This window comes from Macaca nemestrina, chromosome 5, assembly GCF_043159975.1.
Source record: "Macaca nemestrina isolate mMacNem1 chromosome 5, mMacNem.hap1, whole genome shotgun sequence".
Classification (NCBI taxonomy): domain Eukaryota; kingdom Metazoa; phylum Chordata; class Mammalia; order Primates; family Cercopithecidae; genus Macaca; species Macaca nemestrina.
Window position 1 is genome coordinate 147,707,322 of NC_092129.1, and position 22,742 is coordinate 147,730,063.

A 22,742-nucleotide genomic window follows, 5' to 3' on the forward strand; every position below is an offset into this window, starting at 1 on the left:
AAAGGTGCCACAGAGGAGACAGATTTTCCCTGAGCCCCCTGCCCCAGTAAATTGGAAAAAAGATAAGGGATACACTTCACTTATGGGACCCTGTCTGAGGCCAGTGGCATTAGAAGGGGAGCTCTTGGCCTGCCTGGTGATGCAAGATCAACAAGGCAATCAGGTACGTGAACCCATTACTTTTAACACTTATAAAGAAATAAGAAAAAGCATTAGAGAAAACGGAGCTGCTAGCCCATTTATGAAAGGATTGATTGAGGCCATAGCAGATAACTTCCATATGACCCCATGGGACTGGTCAGTGCTAGCTCAAACAACTTTAGAGGCCAGTCAATACCTACACTGGAGGGCAGAATATGATGAGTTGTATGAACAACAAACCAACCAGAATCAATTGGCTGCGCAAAACATAACGAGGCTGCTATGCTCCAGGGGCGGGGTCCCTATGTCAATGTGCAATAACAGTTTTGTCCCCCAAGCCTATGCACAAGTGTCCTTATGCGCCTGCAGGGCTTGGGACCGAATTCCTAAAGGCAGAGTTCAACAGGGATCTTTTGTAAATGTTCGAAAAGGGCCTCAGGAGCCATTTGTTGAATTTATCAATTGGTTAACCCAGACAATTAAGAGACAAATTAGTCATGCCCAGGCCGCTGATATCTTATTGTTGCAATTGGCTTATGAAAATGCTAATATAGAACAGCTGCCTTCAGCTATTCTCCCCCACCAGGGTTCTGCAGAACCTTCTGACCTTTCAGAAGGTTTGCGTCCTTTCCTTTCCGTATAGTTTTTCCCGCCATTCTGACTGATCCCTCACACTTAATTACTTCCTAAAAGCCTCGTCTCCAAATATAGTCATATTGGAGGTTTGGGCTTCAACATATGAATTTGGGAGGGACACAGTTCAGTTCATGACATTTGTAGATTTGTCTACATTTCTCTTATTCAGTTTTTCCTTCACATGTTTTGCAGCTCTTTCATTTAGTGCACACACATTTACGATCGCTATGTCTTCTTGATTCATTAACCATTTTATCATTATGTAATGCTCTTTATCTCTTATAGTTTTCTGTGCTCTGAAGTGTACTTTATGATCTGTTAATATAGTCACTCTTGGCTGGGCATGGTGGCTCACACCTGTAATGCCAACACTTGGGGAGGCCAAGGCTGGAGGATTGCTTGAGCCTAGGAGTTTGAGGCTGCAGTGAGCTGTGATTGTGCCACTGCAATCTAGCCTGGGTGACAGAATGAGATCTTGTCTCCCAAAAAATAAGTTCCTCTTGCTTTCCTTTGATTAGTGTTTGCATAATATATCTTTTTCTACCTTTTTACTTTCAACCTGCCTATATTGTTGTTATTTGAGGTGAATTTCTTACAGACATCATATAGTTGGTTCATGCTCTTTAATCTACTCTGTCAATCTCTTTATTTATTTTTGAGACACTGTCTCACTCTGTTGCCCAGACTAGAGTGCAGTGGTGCAACCTCAGCTCACTGGAACTTCTGCCTCCCAGGTTCAAGCGTTTCTCATGCCTCAGCCTCCCCAGTAGTTGGGATTACAGGCATGCACCACCATGCCCAGCTAATTTTTGTATATTTAGTAGAGACAGGGTTTCAACATGTTGGCCAGGCTGGCCTTGAACTCCTGACCTCAAGCGATCTGCCCACCTGAGCCTCCCAAAGTGCTAAGATTACAGGCATGGGCCTCTGCACCTGGCCTCAATATCTTTTAATTGGTGTTTTGTACCAGTTACTTTTAATATAATTATGATATATTGGGGCTTAAGTTTGCCATTTTATATATTTTCTAGTTATTCTGTTTTTTATTCTTTTGCCTGCCTCCCTGTGAGTTACTTGACCAATTTTTAAAAACCAATTTTGATTTACCTAGACTGTGTTTGAGTATATCTCTGCATAACTTTTTAGTGGCTGTCTTGGGTATTTGTTTACACATATAAAACTTGTCAAAGTCTACTGGTGTCACCATTTACCAGTTGAGTAAAGCACAGAAGCTGTACCTCCCTGTATATCCCTTTATATCACGTTACCCTCTCCACTTAAGATATAATTGTCTTAAATATTTCCTTTACATACATTTAGAGCAACATTAGACAGTGTTACAATTTTTGCTTCAACCATCAAGCATAATTTAGAAAACTCAAGAGAAGGAGAGTCTAGTGTATTTACCCATATTTTTGCTTGAATGTTCATTCATCCTTCCTCATGTTCCAAGGTTCCTTCTTTTATTATTTCCATTCCTTCTTTTTCACCACTGGGCATGGTGGCTCACACCTGTAATCCCAGCAGTTTGGGAGGCTGAGGTGGGTGGATCACTTGAGGTCAGGAGTTCGAGACCAGCCTGGCCAACATGGTGAAACCCTGTCTCTATTAACACAAAAATTAGCTGGGCGTGGTGGCGCATGCCGGTAGTTCCAGCTACTCAGGAGGCTGAGGCAGGAGAATCACTTGAACCCGTCAGGAGGCTGAGGCAGGAGAATCACTTGAACCCGGGAGGTAGAGGTTGCAGGGACCCGAGATCACACCACTGCACTCCAGCCTGCGCAACAGAGTGAAACTGTCTCTCTCTCTCGAAAACAAAAAAAAACAAAATCTTTTTCACCAGTGTTTTAGCGTAGATCTGCTGCTGACAAAGTTCCTTAGTTTTCCTTCATCTGCGAATGTCTTGATTCCCCTTCCTTCCTAAGGAATATTTTTGCAGGGTATAGGCTTTTTTCTTTCAGCACCTGAAAAATATTGTGTTAATTTCTTCTGGCCGCCACAGTTTCTGAGGAGAAATCCACTGTCATTCAAATTGCTTTTCCCATATAGGTAAGGTGTCATTTTTCTCTAGCTGCTTCCATGAATTTTTTTTTTTTGTCTTTCATTTTCAGAAATTTAATTATGAGGTATCTTGGTGTGAATTTCTTTGGGTTGTCAACCTACATAATAAACAGAGAGAGGTGCTCTAAAAGAAAATTATATTCATTCGGGAATAGGGCATTACAATGAGAATATGCATGTGATAGTAAACTATGTGCATATTAAAGGAAGAAAAAGATTTCTAAAGGAAATATGAGGATTACAAAATCCTTTTAAGATAATTATCCTAGCCAGGTGTGGCGGCTCATGCTTGTAATCCCTGCAGTTTGGGAGGCTGAGGCAAAAGGATCACTTGAGTCCAGGAGTTCTAGACCACCCTGGACAATGTGGTGAGACCCCATCTCTGCAAAAATAAAAATAAATTAGCGGGGTATGGTGGCATGTACCTGTACTCCTAGCGACTTGGGAGGCTGAGGCGGGAGGATTGCTTGAGCCCAGGAGTTTGAGGCTGCAGTGAGCTATGATCACACCACTGCACTTCAGACTGGAGACAGGGAGAGACCCTGTCTCAAAAGGAAAAAGAATAAAATAAAATAAAAAAATTATCCTTGGCTACAAGGGTCAATAACAAGGGTGTGCCAATTCAAGGTTGGACAGTCAGTTGTTGAGCAGATGTCCTCGCAGAAGTATTTTTTTGTGTGAGGTTGTGATGGCTTTTGTGTAATGTGGTTTTTGCAGTCTTTTGTAATAGTTTTTTTATCAGGCATATATGTATGACCCTTCTCTTCATGGCCTACCTTGGCTCTATTTTTCAGAGGTTTTTTTTTTTTTTTTTTTGAGATGGAGTCTAGCTCTGTTGCTCAGGCTGGAGTGCAGTGGCATGATCTTGGCTCCCTGCAAGCTCCGCCTCCTGGGTTCACGCCATTCTCCTGCCTCAGCCTCCCGAGTAGCTGGGACTACAGGCGCCTGCCACCATGCCCAGCTAATTTTTTGTATTTTTAGTAGAGACGGGGTTTCACCATGTTAGCCAGGATGGTCTCGATTTCCTGACCTCGTGATCCGCCCACCTCGGCCTCCCAAAGTGCTGGGATTACAGGCGTGAGCCACCGCGCCTGGCCACCAGAGATTTTTTTTTTTTTTTTTGAAAAACATAAGTAACTCCATTTTAATTCTGACAACTTTCACATTTCCCCCTTTTGATTAAATTCTTCCTCTAAAAGCATCAGTGATCGATCATTCTGTAGTTAGATTTTGATTCCCTCAGTGCCGAGATGAACCTGTCCCAGGTTGCTGATCTGGTCGTACATTAGAAGGAGTTTTGGCAAGTAGGAGTCAGTGTCAAAACCTTTTCAGCCACATTTGAGCAACAAGGGAGGTTTGAGGGAGTGGCTCTCAGGTTAAGTCTACCTGGAGTCCATTATTAAGTTCAATTTGTCTGTTCTGTGGTCTTGCTATCATCTCAAAGTGCTGGACCAGCATTTCTGGTTAGAAGCATATTATGTTAGGAGTTGTACTTCTGCAAAAATTTGACAAGTAACATAACAGATACACAGTTTAAAAAGGGAAAATACAAAGTAAAATTCATAGTAATGACAATCTCAGTCTGCATAATGGTTTTGAGCGATGAACCCCAGCTTAAAAAGGCAACCAATTGTGTAAATCAAATGACCATTATCCTGTCAAGTGAAAATGGCAGGCAGTAAGTGGGTAAGAGTCTCATGATGCTGAATCTTATAGAAAAGCTGTCTATAGTGTGAGAACGTCAACTTCTCATCTCAGTTTGTAATTTGAATGTCTTTGTCTTTGGTTATGGCATCAGGTGGTTTGCTGAACTTTTTTTTGTGGCCTATAAATCTGGCATGACATTTGTTCCTTAAAATTAATCTAGTTTCAGCTCATAGGGCTTTAAGAATAGAGTGGTAGAGTAGCTGGAAGAATTTTTAATAATTAATATTTTTTTTAATTCCATGGAAGAAAGTTAGATTGGAAGAATCTAGAAGAATTTAGGTTTAGGATCTAGTCTAGCTTATAGGTAGACAATAAGAACTTGAAAACAATGCATAGAGCTAGAATCTAATAACAGGTATGTTATAGCATTCTTTTTCTTTTTCTTTTTGAGACAGAGCCTTGCTCTGTTGCCCAGGCTGGAGTGCAGTGGTGCGATCTTGGCTCACTGCAACCTCTGCCTCCAGTAGAAGTAATTCTTCTGCCTCAGCCTCCCAAGTAGCTGGGACTACATGCACCTGCCACCATGCCCGGCTAATTTTTTGTATTTTTTAGTAGAGACGGGGTTTCACCGTGTTAGCCAGGATGATCTTGACCTCCTGACGTCGTGGTCCGCCCTCCTCGGCCTCCCAAAGTGCTGGGATTACAGGTGTGAGCCACCGCACCCGGCCTTTTCTTTTTTGAGACAGGATCTTACTTTGTCACCCAGGCTGGAGTGCAGTGGTACGATTATAGCTTACTGCAGCCTCGGCCTCCTGGGCTCAGGTGATCCTCCCACCTCTGCCTCCTGAATAGCTGGGACTACAGGCATGCGCCACCATACCCAGCTAATTTTTTGTATTTTTGTAGAGATGAGGTTTTGCCATGTTGCCCAGACTGGTCTTGAACTCCTAGGCACAAGCAATTCACCTGCTTCAGCCTCCCAAAGTGCTGAGATTACAAGCATGAGCCACAGTACCTGGCTATAGCATTTCTTTAGAAACTTAACTTTTTTCTTTCTACATTGATCACATAGGAATTTCAGATTTAGAAACCTTTTGAGGCTAAGAAGCCAAATCAAGGCAGATTTTACATTTTACCTATAGTCTTAAGGTTCTTGGGCCTGCTAGAAAGTGACAGTTTTTACTCATTAACTATCAGGCTGGAGGCTGGGCACAGTGGCTCATGCCTGTAATCCCAGCACTTTGGGAGCTGAGGTGGCTGGATCACCTGAGGTCAGGAGTTCGAGACCAGCCTGACCAACATGGTGAAACCCTGTCTCCACTAAAAATACAAAAATTAGCTGGGTGTGGTGGCACATGCCTGTAATCCCAGCTACTCAGGAGGCTGAGGCAGGAGAATCGCTTGAACCCGGGAGGCAGAGGTTGTAGTGAGCCGAGACTGCACCATTGCACTCCAGCCTGGACAATAAGAGTGAAACTCTGTCTCAAAAATGAAACTGTCAGGCTAGGAACCCTTGAAGGGCATTCTGTGTTCTGAAATACAATGTTCCAGTCAAAACCTTGGTAATATAACCAGTATTTTCAATTGCATTCTATTAAAAAAGAGCAGATTTTTATTGAACTTACGCACATAACCATGTTGCCATAAAAAAAATAAGAATACTCCCAAGTAGTTTCTAAATTTTGGAAGAATCAAGTAGGGAAGAAAAGAAAATGCTTCCATGTTTCTTCACAAAAGCATATTTTACCAAACTCTTATAAACTATAGATAGCTTAAGAGAAAAAAATTTCCTTAAACTTGAAAATAAAACATTTAAGGAAAGAACTAATGATATTTTACATAAAAGTAAAAAAAAAAAAAAAAAGCCGGGTGCAGTAGCTCACACCTGTAATCCCAGCACTTTGGGAGGCTGAGGCAGGTGGATCACCCAAGGTCAGGAGTTTGAGACCAGCCTGACCAACATGGTAAAACCCTGTCTCCACTAAAAATACAAAAATTAGCCAGGCGTGGTGGCACATGCCTGTAATCCCAGCTACTTGGGAGGCTGAGGCAGGAGAATCACTTGAACCTGGGAAATGGAGGTTGCAGTGAGCTCAGATCGCACCACTGCACTCCAGCCTGGGCGACACAGCAGGATTCTTGGGGGAAAAAATAAAAAATAAAAGGTAACAAAAACATTACCTTCATCAGTGTTACTTAATCTTACGTAATTAATTTTTTTCTGCTTGATCTTGATTAGCAGTTTCGTGAATTCAAGACTCTTCATTAGAGTTCTGAAAAAATTTTATTCAGTCTTGATCTTATAGTTATTAGTAACCTAGACTTAAGAGTTTTGTTACAGTCTTTTCTGTGAATCTGATTGCAGGTATCTTTAGAAAAAATCAAAACGGTTGATGACAGAGACTTAGAATAATCATGATTAAAAATTGAATGGAAATTCATTATAATCAGCAATTGACAAGGAAATTTGACTACGTTCTGGCTTATGACATAATAACCAGATTTATGACTGATATATTAGATTTCTAAGAGTTTTATACAGTTTTGGAACATTCTTATCAATAACTTATCCATTCATGTAACTGAAAGAAGATCTTGCCTCACTATTTGACAAGGTTTCCCAAACCATTTTCCAAATAATCCTGATTTTAGTAGCTCCACAGGATGAGAGAGACATTCTTCTACCTTCTCTGTGGCCCAATGGGAAAATCCCAAAGTTAAATCTAGCTTAGAAAGACTTAACTTAGAATTTTGATATTGGGGAAGCCCATCAAAGATGCCAAAAGATAGAAAGCACTTGATCAAAATGGGCACAGTGGAATAATAGTCATGCATTTAACCACAGTGATAATCAAGCCTTTGAAGAAATAGAGAAAATTACATGGATGTAAAAACAATCCTTTCAAAGCTCTGTTTTCCTAAGTAATAAAAGCTAAAACCTACTAAAGACAGCATAGGAATTTATCTTGGTAAAACATAATATCTTTAGATTTTTTTTGTTTTTATTATTATTTTTTTTGAGACAGGGTCTCACTCTGTCACCTAAGCTGGAGTACGATGGCACAATTTTGGCTCACTGCAACCTCTGCCTCCTGGGCTCAAGTGATCCTCCCACCTTAGTTCCCTGAGTGGCTGGGACTACAGGTGTGCACCACCGTACCCAGGTAATTTTTGTAATTTTTTATACAGATGGGGTTCCGCCATGTCACCCGGGCTGGTTCAAACTTCTAAGCTGAAGTGATCCACTCACCTTGGCCTCCCAAAGTGCTGGGATTACAGACGAGAGCCACTGCACCTGGCCCAAGATTCTTTCTCATACAAAATTATTATTTTTAACTTTCCTTACCAAAATTACTTTTCATACCTATAACTTTCTTCATCTCTCTCACCCCTACTTACCAGTTCCTTTCTATCTTGTTTCTAGTTCCTTTCTAAATTTACTTTTTGAGATTACCTTTAAATAATCTCCAAATTAGACAAAATTATTCTTTTTTTCTCAAAGAGAATCATTTTATAATTTTTAGAAACATGTTTCCCCATAACATAATTTTTAATGTGTACTAATGGACCAAAATATATTTAATCTTTCTATAAAATTTAAGAAGCAGGAACACAGATATTTATGTTCAGTCATTTGTTTCAGTTTTTTATCTTATTTGAAAATGACCCAGACATTTAATGAACATCTATCATTTCATTGAGCATAATTTTAAATTTCCAATTAGCCAGGTGTGGTGGCACACACCTGTAGTCCCAGCTATTTTAGGGCAGCTGAGGCAGGAGGATTGCTTGAGCCCAGGAGTTTGTGAACAGCCTGGATACATAGTAAGATGCCACATTAAATAAAAAATAAAAATAAATACACTTTAAAAAATTTCAAATTACATGAAAAGTTTATTTATAAATGTTTATCCTCTTTATATTTACATGATATATTTATTTTTAACAGTTTACCTAGATTACTTGTGAAAACTGAGATATTAGACAAAGCTTGTCATCATTTCAAGTTATTTCTCTGTTAACATTTTTATAGCCTCTGAATATCAAGTGTTCACCTAAGAAATTTAAAGTTAAATATATGGGTATTTTGTTGATAACACAGGAGATACAGCTGATTTTATGAAACCAACAATATTAAATTAGCCTTATTTACCAAAGGGTTACACAAAGGTTATTCTGTTTTAAAAATGAATTTATAGTTTAATATCTAACAGATACCAGCATGCAGCTAAAAATGCATACCGACAGTTTTGAAGACATTTCTATTTTTATGTGACTAATAATTTAAAAACCAGCTTATTTATTAAAGATTTACTTCTAAAAGGCATGAGGGTTAATTACTATATATTTTCTATGAGTGCTCATTTATCTAAGCCAATCTGAATGGAATTCCCTAAGGGATTGCTGGCTGATTATGTCAGATTTTACCATGTAGACACAACATATTACATAATACATGTACATATGCATAAACATACCAGATGCTTACATATGCACACAAATCTTACAGCTTTCATTTTAAAATTTTAGTTTTGAGAGAGTAATACAAACTCACCAGTCTATAAAAGATGGTTGGATCCAACTTCTACTTCTGACAAAATGGGACCTGTTCACATGGCTAAATTTTGCTCCAACAACTAATCCAGTGAAAGCTGTGGACCAAAATTTTCATAAACAGTTTAACTTTTTAAAATCTCTTTCATCCTTTTCCTTTTTTCTGTTTCAATGAGTTTGGGGTAACTCTTCAATGTTTACATTTTAAGACCAACTGAATTGTATAAGAAAAACAAAGTCTCCAAGTGGCCTTGAATTAGTAGAAAATGTATCTTTTGTTTGCTGGTCTGGTTTACTTGAATAGTCAGTGGATGGGCAAGCATTTTGGCTCTGTGTGTGTGTGTGTGTGTGTGTGTGTGTGTGTGTGTGTTTTGTTTTTTTCTGGCGCCTTGTGTCAGACTAAGCAATTTTTATGCTGGACAGAGAAATATTATTGCTCTGAGCTCATGATTTTCACCTGTTTGGTCTAGAAGCCCAGTATTTTTTTTTTTTTTTTCTTTTGAGACGAAGTCTGGCTCTGTCACCCAGTCTGGAGTGCAGTGGTACGATCTCGGCTCACTGTAACCTCTGCCTCCTGGGTTCAAGCGATTCTCCCGCCTCAGCTTCTCAAGTAGCTGGGATTACAGGTGCCTGCCACCATGCCTGGTTAATTTCTATATTTTTAGTAGAGATGGGGTTTCATCATGTTGGCCAGGTTGGTCTCGAACTCCTGACCTCAAGTGATCTGTCTGCCTCGGCCTCCCAAAGTGCTGGAATTACAGGTGTGAGTCACCAAACCTGGCCCTGAGAACCTAACTTTTATAAACATTTACCTAGTTCTTTTTCTTTTAGACTATTAATCCTTCAATTAACTGTTCTATCACCTTAAGTGGTTGTTAGACAAACCTAAATTTACATTTACAAAAGGTATCTAGGTTGTTGGCTGCTATGAAGCTGTTGTAATTTGTAAAGCCATTAATTTGAAAGACCTTTAGGACCCCCCCCCCCAAAAAAAAAAAAAAAAAAATCTTGGCTGGAATGCCATTAGGAGAGAGTGTTATCTCAACACCAGGAGAAAAGTTAGCAGATTCAAAGTAGAGATCTTAGAAGGATCCATATGTTAACATTGTAGTTGGAGGGTTTGTGTGCTTTTATTCTTTTTTAGAGAGTTTGACTAATGACTGAATTTTCCTTCAAGTAATTTGCCCATCATTTAAAAAACATGCGTAAGCATAGGCCATATTATATAGCTGGCTGGAGTCTCAGAAAACCTGGTGTGCCTTAGCGTTTGTGAGTCCCATTCCATTTCTTATTAATCTCTCAAGAGCAAAGATAATCCTATAAATCCACCAGAGAATGTCAGGAGTCTGGACTGGTATTTTAGATCATGGCAACTGCCCTCATGGCTTTTAATTAGTCATCCACTAGTGTCTGCCATTTGGAATGTTTATTTTTGCTCTTGGAGGATTTCCAGAAATCAGCAAAGGAAAAGGGCCAAGTCACTTAGAGACACGCATAACCGAACCAAAATGAGACCAAAATTAGTGTTCACAATACTTTTAACCCAGCTGTGCAGATTAAACGCACTCTTAAATTAGGCAGGCAGGAAGAACCAAAAGTAAATTCTCCAGAAAAGACTTGCCTCACAGATAGGATATAAATTCTCTAGAAACCAGAGCACTCAAACCAGAAGGGCACTTGTCCTCATCCCAGAAAGGACTTTCCAGAAAAGACAAAAAGGCTTTTATCATCCCAGGAGGATGTGATGTCCTTTATTAAAGGCAGACTTGTAACTGAAACAAACCCTCTATAAAGTGAAAAACAATTCACCAAAGGGAGGGAGTCTGAGAATCCTACAGGAGATTCACCCGGCTGGAAAAGGCAACTCATGAAGATGGAGAGCACAAAGGGCTCAGTCAGTATACACTCAGTTTCAGGGGCCTCTGATTCTTCTGAAGTGAGCTTGCCTCATCCCACTTCTGACACCATTTATGTCAACCTCAATAACAAACGGAGTGAGGCCCTCTAAAACAAAATGATATTTATTTGGTAATAAGGTATTGCAATGGGAATACATGTGTGATAGTAAACCATGTGCATATTCAGGGATTTGAAGGAAGACAAAGGTTTTCAAAGGAAAAATGAGGATTACATAATTGTTTTGAGATAATTATCCTTGGCTACAAGGATCAATAACAACGGTGGTGCCAGTTTGGGGTTGGACAGTCAGTTGCTAAGCAGATGTCCTTGCAGAAGTGTTTTTTTGGCATAAGGTTGTGACGGTCTTCGTGCTAGGTTCTGGTTTTCACAAGGTTGTGGTCTTTTGGAATAGTTTTTGTTACCAGACATTTATGCATGAGAACGAACTCTCCAGTTCTTCTTCTTCTTTTTTTTTTTTGTAAACACAAGTGACTTTTTTTTGTTGTTATTTGTTGTTGCTTTCTTTTCTTTTCTTTTCTCTTTTCTCTTTTGTCTTCTCTTCTTCTTCTCTTCTCTTCTCTTTCTTTTGTGACAGTCTCCCTCTGTCACCCAGGCTGGAGTGCAGTGGCAAAATCTTGGCTCACTGCAACCTCCACCTCCTGAGTTCAAGCAATTATCCTGCCTCAGCCTCCTGAGTAGCTGGGATTATAGGCACACACCACCATGTCTGGCTCATTTTTCAGGGTTTTATCATGTTGGCCAGGCTGGTCTCAAACTCCTGGCCTCATGTGATCCACCTGCCTCAGCCTCCCAAAGTGCTGGGATTACAGGTGTGAGTCACCATGCTTGGCCAGAAATGACTTTTTTTTTTTTTCCATGAAAGAATTTAATAGGGAGTTGATTTTGTTGTAGAATCATATCTTCCTGTTCTGTGACACATTAGAAACGTAAACTTTAGGGCTTTTTCATCTCCACAGCATAGAGGTCTGATCGCTTCTGTCTAAAAACGGGGATTTGCTGGCGTATTTCAACCAGCTTCTTCAGGTCTATGTCTGAATACACGATTGCTTCTTCTGTGCCAGCTTTGGCTAGGACCTCCCCCTAAGGGTTCACCATGGTGCTGTGTCCCCAGGCAACGTAGGAGGCTTTGTCATCCCGGGCAGGAGAGGCTGTGGCCACATACACCTGATTATCAACAGCCTGGCTTCGCTGAAGCAACTCCCAGTGGGCTGGTCCAGTGGTCAGATGAAAAGCTCCTGGATATACCAACAGCTGGCAGCCTCTCTGTGCTAGATTTGTGCAAGATCTGCAAACCGCATGTCGTAGCAGATGCCCAGACCCACTCTGCAGTAAGGAGTATCAAATGTGGAGAAACTATCACCCGGACTCAACGTTTTAGATTCTTGAAATGTAATTTTTCCAGGAACATCAATGTCAACAGATGGATCTTTCTGTACTTTGCTAGTAAAGTTCCATCAGGCCCAAACACAGCACAGGTGTTATATAATTTCCCAGCATCCTCTGCAGGGATAGAGCCTCCAGTGAGATATATGCTGCATTCCTTTGCTACTTCAGAAAGCTTCTGTGTGGATTCACCAGGAATTTTCTCTGCATATTCAGGAAAATATTTCGTTCCATATGGAGAATTAAAGCATTCCGGCAAAGCGTTGCTGCCTCCTGGATAAAGCTACAAGCTCGAGTGACGTTATCTGATTTGATGGAAGAAATTTGAAGCTGGATGAGAGCCAAGTGGAAAGTGGCCATGGCTCTTCAGACAAGCACCACCTCCAGAAATGACTTTTAATTCTAACCACTTTCACAGAGTTTATCTGGTTTGGGATTTGCTCGGCTTCTTGAATCTGAAGGTTTATATTTATGTTTGTTGCCAAATTTTGGAAGTTCTCAGGCATTATTTTTTTGAGTGCTTTTTTTTTTTTTTTTTTTGAGATGGGGGTCTCACTCTGTTGCCCAGGCTGGAGTGCGGTGGGGTGATCACAGGTCATTGCAGCCTCAACCTCCTTGGCTCAAGCAATTCTGCCACCTCAGCCTCCAGAGTAGTTGGGACTACAGGCACACACCACTACGCCCAGCTAATTTTAAAGTTTTTTATAGAGACAGGGTCCCACTATGTTGCCCAGGCTGGTCTTGAGCTCCTGGACTCAATCTATTCTCCCACTACAGCCTTCCAAAGAGTTGGGATTACAGACATGAGCCACTGTACCCAGCCTCGAGTATTTTCTTAGCCTCCCTCTTTTTCCTTCTTGTTTGTTGACACAAATGTTAGATCTTTTGTTATGGTCACACAGACCCCTGAGACGCTGTTCATTTTTTTTTGTCTATTTTCTCTCTGTTGTTCTGATTGGGTAATGTCTGTTGTTTTGTTTCCCAGTTTATGGTGCACCTTTCCTTTCCCATCCACTCCACTCTTTTTTTTTTTTTTTTTGAACTCTGAACTTTTTATTGGCCTCCTGCTCCCCAAAGGATACCCTGCTTCTGCTGGCTTAATGCCTCAGAACTTTGGTGTCGTTGGTCTCAGACACCACTTTGCCATCCACTATCCGGCGGGTGGTGGTCTTTTGGATGGTTTGCATGGAGTTGCTGCTGTCCAAGGCATCACCAAGATTGAATTCCTCGCCATCTTCCAGCAGGCGGCGGTAGGTGGCGATCTCAGCTTCCAGCTTGACCTTGATGTTCAACAGGGCCTCATACTCCTGGGCCTGGCGCTGTCCCTCTGCCCGGGTCTGTGCCATCTCTGACTCCAGGTGCAGCAGGATCCCATTGAGCTGCTCCATCTGCAGGGCATAGTGGGCCTCCACCTCCCTCAGGTTGTTCTCCAAGCTGGCCTTCAGATTTCTCATGGAGTCCAGGTCGATCTCCAAGGACTGGACTGTATGTCTCCGTTCTGTGAGCATCATCTCAGCAGCTCCAACTTTGGCAGACTGCGTGGTGACTGCTGTGGTGCTCTCCTCAATCTGCTGAGACCAGTACTTGTCTAGCTCCTCTCGGTTCTTCCGAGCCAGCTCGTCATATTGGGCCCGGATGTCTGCCATGATCTTGGCGAGGTCCTGAGATTTGGGGGCATCTACCTCCACGGTCAACCCAGAGCTGGCAATCTGGGCTTGTAGGCCTTTTACTTCCTCTTCGTGGTTCTTCTTCATGAAGAGCAGCTCCTCCTTGAGAGCCTCGATCTCTGTCTCCAGCTGCAGTCGAGTGACATTGGTGTCATCAGTGACCTTGCGGAGCCCATGGATGTCGTTCTCCACAGACTGGCGCATGGCCAGCTCTGTCTCATACTTGACTCTAAAGTCATCAGCAGCAAGACGGGCATTGTCAATCTGCAGAACGATGCGGGCATTGTCCACAGTATTTGCGAAGATCTGAGCCCTCAGGTCCTCGATGATCTTGAAGTAATGGCTCCAGTCTCTGACCTGGGGTCCCTTCTTCTCCAAGTGCTCCCGGATTTTGCTCTCCAGCCTCCGGTTCTCGGTCTCCAGGCTCCTCACTCTGTCCAGGTAAGAGGCCAGGCGGTCGTTCAGGCTTTGCATGGTCTCCTTCTCGTTCTGGATGCCTCCCATTCCTGCCAGACCCCCGGCCATCCCTGAGGCCAGGCCCCCGGACCCCATGCCGCCCTGGAAGCTGGTGGAGCGGGACACGGAGATCCGGGAACCAGAACCCCTGGTGCCTGCATAGACACTGGCCGCACTGCTGACCGGCCGGGCGCCGTAGCTGGGCGCCTGGACAGAGCCCAGGGACCGGTAGTTGGTAGAGAAGGTGGAGCGAGTGGTGAAGCTCATGCTGTATGGGAGGAAGGCGAGACGACAGGACTCAGGCTTTGCCGACCTCCACTCTACTCTTAAGCCCATCTGCTGAGCTTTGTGGTTATTGTATTTTTTTTAGTTCTAAAATTTCCAATAGGTTCTTTATATCTTTTATTTCTTTGCTCAGACTTTCGACTTTTTCATTTTCTACAAGTGTGTTTATAATTGTTTGTTGAAACATTCTTATCATGGCTGCTTTAAAAATATTTTTCAGATAATTCTAATATCTGTGCCATCTTGGTGTTGATATCTTTTTTTTTTTTTTTTAAGATGAAGTGTCGCTCTGTTGCCCAGGCTGGAGTGCAGTGGTGCAGTCTCAGGTCCCTGCAACCTCCGCTTCCCAGGCTCAAGCCCTTCTCCTGCCTCAGGCTTCCGAGTAGCTGGGACTACAGGTGTGTGCCACTACATCCGGCTAAGTGTTGGTATCTATTGATTATTGCCTTTTAAATTCAGATTGAGGTTTTTCTGGATCTTGGTATGACAAGTGATTTTCTATTGAAACTTGGACATTTCTATTTCTCATTCTTGTTTAAACCTTCTCTTTTAGCTGACTTTGACACCACTCTAGCAAGGGAAGAGGAAATAGCATATTGCTGCCAGGTTGGGGGTCAAAGCCCAGTTTCCCCCCCTGCCTCCACTGATACCTGAGGTGGGAGGCTGCTTGTTACTGCTGGGATGCCATGGGACTCCCAGCTGCCCCTGTGGTTTCCACTGACTCCCCAGGCGGGAGCAGCCGCACAATCCCTGGGTGCTGGTGAGCGTTCTGCCTCCTCACCAGGCCCCTCTGACACCACGCGTGAGGTTGTTGGGCACCTCATTATAGCTGTGTGAGGGTCGAGGTCTTGGCCTCTGCTGATCTGGGCGGGGCCTCATTTTTGCTGTGGTGTTCGGCTGGAGTAGAGCAGTTATTTACTGTCTGAATTTTCTGTCTTGCTAAGCTGCCCCTTTCCTAGTCCTCTGGTTGGAAAGAACAGGTTTTTGTGCCCACGGGTGTTTCCACTGGGGGTTTTAATTGTACTTAGTGGGAAGAACAGGGAAAAGAGCATCTACTGATCTTCCGAGACACGGCGTTAGTTTACTTTTGGTAGCTGTTGTCAAGGTGTCCGTGTTACATGTGGTGCACACGTTGCTTTCCATTGTTTCTTTTTCTTAAGGGTGCATTTTGCTATGCAGAAATGTTTGGTTTTTAGAGACTCAAATATATTAATCCTTTTTAAAAAATGGATTCAGGGTTTTATAACATGTTTGGAAAGGCCTTTCTCAAACCAAGCTTATATATTTAAAAAAAAAAAAAAAAAAACCTCCCATTTTCTTCTAGCTTTAAGGTTTTATTTTATTTTATTTTTTTACATTTAAATATGTGAGCCATCTGGAATTTATTCTGGCATAAGTTGGAACAGGAATCTCCCTGCACTCCCTCCCTCTTGGCTACCCAATTGTCCCAGCTCCATTTACTGAGTAATAAATATTTTACGGTGTTAGGAAAATTCTGTTTGGTAAATGGTTGTTTATAATAGCGTTCCTAACAGCTGAGTCCTGAAAAAAGTGGTCTCAAAGTCCTGGAGGCCGCACGGAGGAAGGCAGGGGTCAGCCTTGAGCTTTCCTCGTTGTTAGTTGATGACAGTGGGTGCAGTGTGAGCCCCAGGCTGAACTGCAGGACACACTAGATGGTCAGCCTGTCCCTATCTGTGGGACTTGGATACCCTCTGGGTTCAGGAAGCCAGGGGTGGCCATGGCTGACTAGAGGGTGTTTTGAGCTGCCTTGGAAAGTGCTCCAGCTTGAAAGTTCTTCCTCCTCTATGGCCTGGTCATTGCTGAGGGTTGATCTATCCCAATTTTCAGTAGTAATAGCCCAGCTGCCTAGGAGCCTGAGCATCTGTGAATGGGAGGCTCATGACGACGTGGAGGAGTATGACAGAAATGAGCCCTTGGAGGAGGAGAAAGGAGTGAGTGGAAGAGGCCGGGGATTCTGCCTCACACAGAGGCAGGCAGAACGTGTAAGGTGGCCCCAGAAGGGATGATGAGAGCAGCGGTATGTCCTGGTGCCCTGATGACACTAGTTATGACCCGACCTTTCTCTTCTGGCTGTCAGGTTTCTTCTGCTTAGGAAAGAGCACCATAGCCAGGGAGCCAAGGGATGTGGGGATGAAGAACCCCTCTGGAATGTGAGGCCTTCCCCGACCGGGCCTCAGTGGACTTTCCCAATTCAATGCAGTGTGGCCTACAAAGCTCTAACTGGGAGTAACAACCTGGGATTTGGCGCTCTCTCTGCCATTTGCTGGCAGGCTGGCTAGAAGAAAATCATTTTCCTAGTCTGGACCTTGTTTTCTTTACAAATAAAACTGGGTATTGAACTAGATAAGTGATTTTCTTTTTTAAGGCCCTTTTAAGAAATGGAAGAGTCCACAGAAACTCAGGAATAAAAGCGTTCAGTGCTAGGCAGCTGGGGTTGAAGCAGGCCTAGGAATAGGGGCTCTGGCAGCTGGAGCCACTGGACCAGATGGGGCTTAAGGTCCCTCCCGCTGGCCCTGGGACCTGCTTTATGAATAGAGGTGACAACACCTGTCTAGAAAGGAGGGGGGCTAATGAGATGGTTGCCTGGAAAGCTAGCAGAGCTGGAACATAGGTGCTCCATCAATGAAGGGGCTGCTATGACCGCTTGTACCTTCCCAAATTCTCCCCTCTAAATACAGCTCAGTCCTTCCTCTCCCTGCCACCAGCCCTCTGGGAACACTTTGCCCTCTGCATCCCAACCACAGCACGGCTTCGGGCTGGTAGCTAGTTGTTTATGTCTAAAACTTAACCACTGCAATCCAAGCAAGTTCCTGAAAGGAGACCAATTTCTTTCACAGCTCTAGATCCCCCAGGCTGCCCGGGAGGCAGATGTTCGACTCATGTCTGTGGGTGGACAAGCCCAGACCAGGATGCAGAAGAGATGCAGCTGCAGCAGTAACCAGGATGTGGCCCTGGCTTGGTGTTCACAGCACGATGCTCCTAAGGAGGGGAGGTGAATCATGGGGCCCTTGCACCTCACAGGGCAGCTGTAACAGTTAGAGAGTGCGAGACAGAAAGCCAAACAGCGTAGGACGCGACTCACCGACCCTGAGCCTGCATCTCGCCTGTGCCCACGCCTCTGCCAGAAAACCATCAAGACGCTTTCCAATTCAAAGACTCAGAATTAAGGCTGCGTTCATGTCGCTTCTCATTTATTAATTCAGTCTAAGTTGTACAGTTATGAAAATAACAAAACCAAAGCTGGAAGCCCAGGAATATTTACACTCTCTTGGGTAGTGAGGTCAGTCTATGTTGTTGCACAGATTGGTTATGTTTGGTACCTCAAAATGTTTATAATTCAGACAAAATCAGACAGATTAACAATTTTATGTACAGTAAAACAAAAGGGGAAGTCATTCAAGTATCAAAATACAGAGACAAAGATTAAATAACATTTTTTATTACAGTTCAGTCCATTGCCACACCATGAGCAACAATACTTGTGAGCTGGCCTGGGCGTCTCACAGACAGCCCCCGTTCAGACTGGCTTTCTAATGTCTCTGCCTGCTGCCTGCTCCAACCTGAGCGTCTCGGGAACTCCCATTAGTGTCTGAAGCTGGAGGGCCCAGGAGGGACACGGAGCACTGCACACGCAGAGCCTGTCGGGAAGGTCTTATGCGCTGAGCAGCTGGTGGACAGGGAAGAAGAGGTGGACAAGAAGCCTGTGGCTGGAACAGGTACTGAGCCCATCTGAAGTCTCCCACCCTAATAGGCTCCTTCACAGTTCAGAAACGCAGCGACAGGGTCTGCCCCTGGTGTGACCTGCACTTGGAGAAGTGCAAAAGTAGGGGCCTTCCCACTTGAAGCCTGTCCTTAAAGTTACAATAACCCTTTCTAGGAAAGGGAGACTACCTGCCCCAGAGGAGAAGAAAAGAAAGGCCCAGTCATTTTCCTTTCTTGAATATTCAGAAATAAACCAATCTCTAAACAGAACCCAGGGCCACAGCAGACTAGCCAAGGCTTCCAATATGAAAATACCCTGAATAAATAAAGACGATATAGCAGCTTCAAGCAGAAGAAACACCTATGGATGATCTAAGCACAAAAGACAGCTTGAGGAGTGCATCGTAGTGTCTGCAGTTTCTTTCGGACCTGCCGCCCCCAAGAGAGGCCCACTTAGACATGGCCTGGCCCCTCAGGAGGAAGACGGGCACCAGCATGTGCGCAGCAGCAGCGCAGTCTACTCTGGATGCTTTAGGGTTCCTGGTCAACTCTGGGAAGAAAGTCGAGGCCTAGTACTGTACAGCGTTAGCTCATGGGAATCCGCACAGGCCCTGAAAGGAGCAGGAAATGAAGTGAAACTGCAAGGTGTCGAGGTCTTCGTTTAGTACCAAGAAGTGGAGGGGCCGCCTCTGCCGCAGGGGGAGCTGGGTCCCAGGCCCCAACCTGCTGGGCACTTAGCAGATAGAAACCCACAAGGCCTGGCCTCTAGCCAGCCAGAGACACAGCCCCACTTCTGATTTCTGGCCAACCACATGGGTTAAGAATGTGCCTAACAGTACTCCCTGCACATACACACCCACAAAGAATTTAAATTCACAGCCTTTGCGGGGAAAGAGGAGTGTTGCTGAAGCCTGGACTATTCATCCTGGGACCAGATTGACCTATGCCAGGAAAGCTCAGAGCCTGCTAAAGTGCCCACAGGAGGAACTGGGCATACAACTGAGCTGAGCCAACTTTGCCTCTCAAATCCACAGCAGTTTCCCCTGCATTTCTACTCTAGTCCAGAGGAAAGACTGCAACCCAAGTTACTTTTAAAAGCAAAGTGAGCAGTGGGAAAGCTTAAGAAGCAGAGGCGCACTAGGACGCCAGCCTGCCCCAAAGGCCACGCGGGGGAGCACTGATGATGCACTGTCACCTTATTTAGCCTTTTCCACACCAGGGGCCGGGGATGAGCCCAGCTGCCGAGAGTGTAACTGTCAAACCAATAATTCAGAGAAGCAAAATGAGCCCCAATCACACAGGCTGATTAGACAAATCACAAATCGGCAAGTAGCAACCTTAGCTGACCTACTCCAAACATTAACGCCCCAAAGCTGCATTTCCTGTTCTCTGACACAATGCAGGCAGTACAGCGCTGGCCAGCCCAGGGCAGTGCTCCGGTCACTGACGCGTAAGAGGCCAGGGAGAGGCCTGGCGCTCTGGTGCTGGCTAAGACTTCCCAGCACTAGAAACTGCACACTTATCTTCATTTGGCCACTGAACCTTCCCATCGGGAACCCCAGAAATGGACCGGAAACCTTTGAGTTGCTCAGGTGCCTCTAGGGCTGTGTTCTTACAAGAAGCCTGTGTCCAGCCCCTGAAGGGGACAGGAAATTGGGCAGTTCATAAAGAGCAGCAGCTGACATGGTCAGGTTTGAAAAGCAGACACACCGTACTCACTTCTGCCCGAGCCTGCTCCGTTCCCCTCACCCACAGGCCACCACCTTCTCTTCAGACCTGCTGAGCTGCACCCAGGTCCCATCCTGAGGACAGAGGCTGTGCAGGCTGGCCTCTGAACCAACCTCAGCTCCCCTGTCCTCTGCCCCATGGCCATTTGTCTAAAGATTGGCAGTATGACCTAGAGGTTTGAGCCAAGTGTTAAAAGTTCGCTTTATAAAAAGATTTTGTTTCTGTTAAAAACAATGTGTTCTGAACAAGTCACTTCTTGACCCTCTGGAATGCCAGTCCCATCTGCTAGCAGCCCGGAGTGCTTCCCCACAGCCAAGGCAGGGCTCGTTCTGCAAGACGTGGTGGTGGCAGGCCCAGGCCCAGGCCAAGTGGCCAAGAGGAGGTCCTGCAGGTGGAGGTGAGGCCTGGGTCTTCAAAGCTGCAGGTGAGGTGGCGGCGGTGATGGCAGTGGGAGCCTATGCCCCCACGTCTATGTTTCCGCAGCACAGTGTGGTTCCTCAGTGGCTCAGCTTGGCAGAAGCAAACAATGGGGGGAGGAAAGGGTTAACCAGTGGGGCCTGCGGACGGTGGAGGAAACGGAAAGGAAACACAGCAGGACAGAAGATCCCTCACAGCCTCCCCTGGGCACCCTCCACGCCTGCTTTGAGCACCCACAGCCCGCAGCCTCGGCCGCCTCTGGCTCAGCAACTCTGCTCAGGAAGGCACAAGGATGGGTGGGTGCGCAGGACCCACCCGGTTTATCGACTTGGGTTTGGACTGCCCTGGCCGACTGGCTTTCCTAGTGGACCCTGCTCTGTGTGCACGGCTGCCTTCCTGTCTCCTGCCATCCAAACTGATCTGCCCACATTGGAGAACGGGGGCCTCTTCAAAGACTCAGCTCCACCATCCCAGCTGCTGAGCTGCTGTGAGGGAACGGCCTCTCCTCTCAGAGGAGTCAGGAGGCTGAGGGAGGTGTTCAGGGGCGCGCTGGACGGCGCTATCTGTGATCCCCCACTGTGAAGAAAGTCAGAAAGCTCCCAGAGGACAATGGAGGCCACTTGGTCCAGGTCCCTGTCCTCCAGCAGCTCTGCTCTGTGAGGGAAGAAGGTGCGCCGTGTGTGCAGGGCACAGGCCGCCTCCTCGTTGGTTCTACAGAAGGCTTTCCTCCTCAGTGAGCTAGACTCCAGAGCCAGGCCCAAGGCTGCCAGGCCTTGAGACTCCGTGGTGAAGATAGAGGGGCTGTCCACACACGTGCCACCCCCCTCCTTGGAGGGGAAGGCCCATCAGGACTGAGACACCTGCTGTGTGAGCCAGCCTGTGAGTGTTCAGATACCCAAAGCCCCAAGCGGGATAGTCAGCACGGACCCAAGGGCCTGGCGCGTATCTTGGGCCCTCACAGAAAGCAGTCTATCCCTGGTCCAGCCACATCACTGAGCTCAAGGTCTCACAAGGGCGCAGCCATGAGAGTGAGGCCAGCTCCAGAGAGGAGCGGAGGACAGTGGGGTGGGGCTGCAGGTCGGCTGTGAGCAGAGTGCTGGGGACTCTGGCACCGGGTGGTCACAGTGGTTGGTTGTTTCAGGAGAGGTGAGAATAGTCAGCTAGCTCTTGGCAATGGTGCCCAGCTGTGGCTCAGTACAGCAGACAGGAGGAGGGAGCCACACAGAGCCCAGCCCAACCCCAGGGAGCTATCAGTGCCATTGGGATTCTCTGGAGACTGCCCTGCCCGTCGGGGTTCACAGTGCCTGCCCGTGGAGGCTTCTGGGGTGCAACAGAACCCCTGAGCCCTCTTGGTGCCCACCTCAGAGGCAACTCACCCCCTCAAGCTGTCCTCAGCCCAAGGGGGAGAATTCACAGTGTTCGGTGGTGGTAGGTACGAGAGCTGCGAGTGTACAGCGTCTACGCTGCCGCCCGCCCAGGAGGAGCAGGTCCCAGTGCAGTTGGGGCCTTGGCATCAGCAGCTGGAAGGACAGAGTTGAGGACAGCAGAAAGATCGGATGGCAAAGGCACAGTGAGACTAGTGGAGACAGGGAGTGGGTTGTTTTAGAAGATAGTGGTCTCATACTTGGTGCTGAGGCTCCGCTTAGAGTCTGGTTTGGGGTCCACAACCCAGGAGACACTGGCATGGGATTGGGCATCTTGGTCCATATCGGGTGGTTCCAGCTGCCAAACAAGGAAGCAGTCAAGAGTCAGGGAGCTCTGTGCCAGGGCTGGAGGCGGCAGGCCCCTCCCACCCCCAGGCTGGGCTGTGGCCCCTGTGCTGGGAGCGGTAGCCCTTATTCTCCTCAGTCAAAGAGCAGGCCCCTGGGGGCGGGCGGAGGAGGGACACCCTCCCGGAGCATCTTGGCGAGGGCCACCTCCAGGCACAACCTCTCTCCAGGATTTCTCGGGATTGCTCAAAGGATCCCTGTCCTACCCAGGTCTCCTGCTCTAAGCCCCAAACCCACTCACACTGGGCAGGAAAGGGATATGGGGCTTGGAAATGTCAAGCCTCAGGTCTCTCTGGTAGGGCCAGAGAGCTCACCCCAAGGCAAGACCACAGCAGTCACCCCAGATCTCTGGAGA

General features: G+C 45.7%; 2 protein-coding genes and 2 pseudogenes across 22 annotated transcripts in view; 1 reads left to right on the forward strand and 3 right to left on the reverse strand.

Annotated features, from left to right (window-relative positions):
* The window catches only part of LOC105474493 (t-complex 11), a 54,881-nt gene extending 36,149 nt beyond the window's left edge, over positions 1 to 18,732 (forward strand). For 11 of the 12 annotated variants that reach the window (XM_011729191.3, XM_071097164.1, XM_011729186.2 and 8 more), the window contains 3 exons: positions 7,512 to 7,649; positions 15,027 to 15,148; positions 17,609 to 18,732. The gene's annotated coding sequence lies outside the window, so the exon portion shown is untranslated. The remainder of the gene's footprint in view (positions 1 to 7,511; positions 7,650 to 15,026; positions 15,149 to 17,608) is intronic. The other variant, XM_071097165.1, reaches the window with a different exon arrangement.
* Positions 11,304 to 12,788, reverse strand: LOC105474492 (omega-amidase NIT2 pseudogene; annotated as a pseudogene).
* LOC105474578 (keratin, type I cytoskeletal 18 pseudogene) lies at positions 13,365 to 14,791 on the reverse strand (annotated as a pseudogene).
* Positions 17,946 to 22,742, reverse strand: part of LOC105474491 (ankyrin repeat and sterile alpha motif domain containing 1A) — a 196,449-nt gene continuing 191,652 nt past the window's right edge. For 7 of the 10 annotated variants that reach the window (XM_011729175.2, XM_011729176.2, XM_011729177.2 and 4 more), the window contains one exon: positions 17,946 to 22,340. In XM_011729175.2, the coding sequence (XP_011727477.2) occupies positions 22,221 to 22,340 (120 nt within the window). In that variant the 3' untranslated portion in view covers positions 17,946 to 22,220. The remainder of the gene's footprint in view (positions 22,341 to 22,742) is intronic. The other 3 variants (XM_011729182.3, XM_011729174.2, XM_011729178.2) reach the window with 1 other exon arrangement.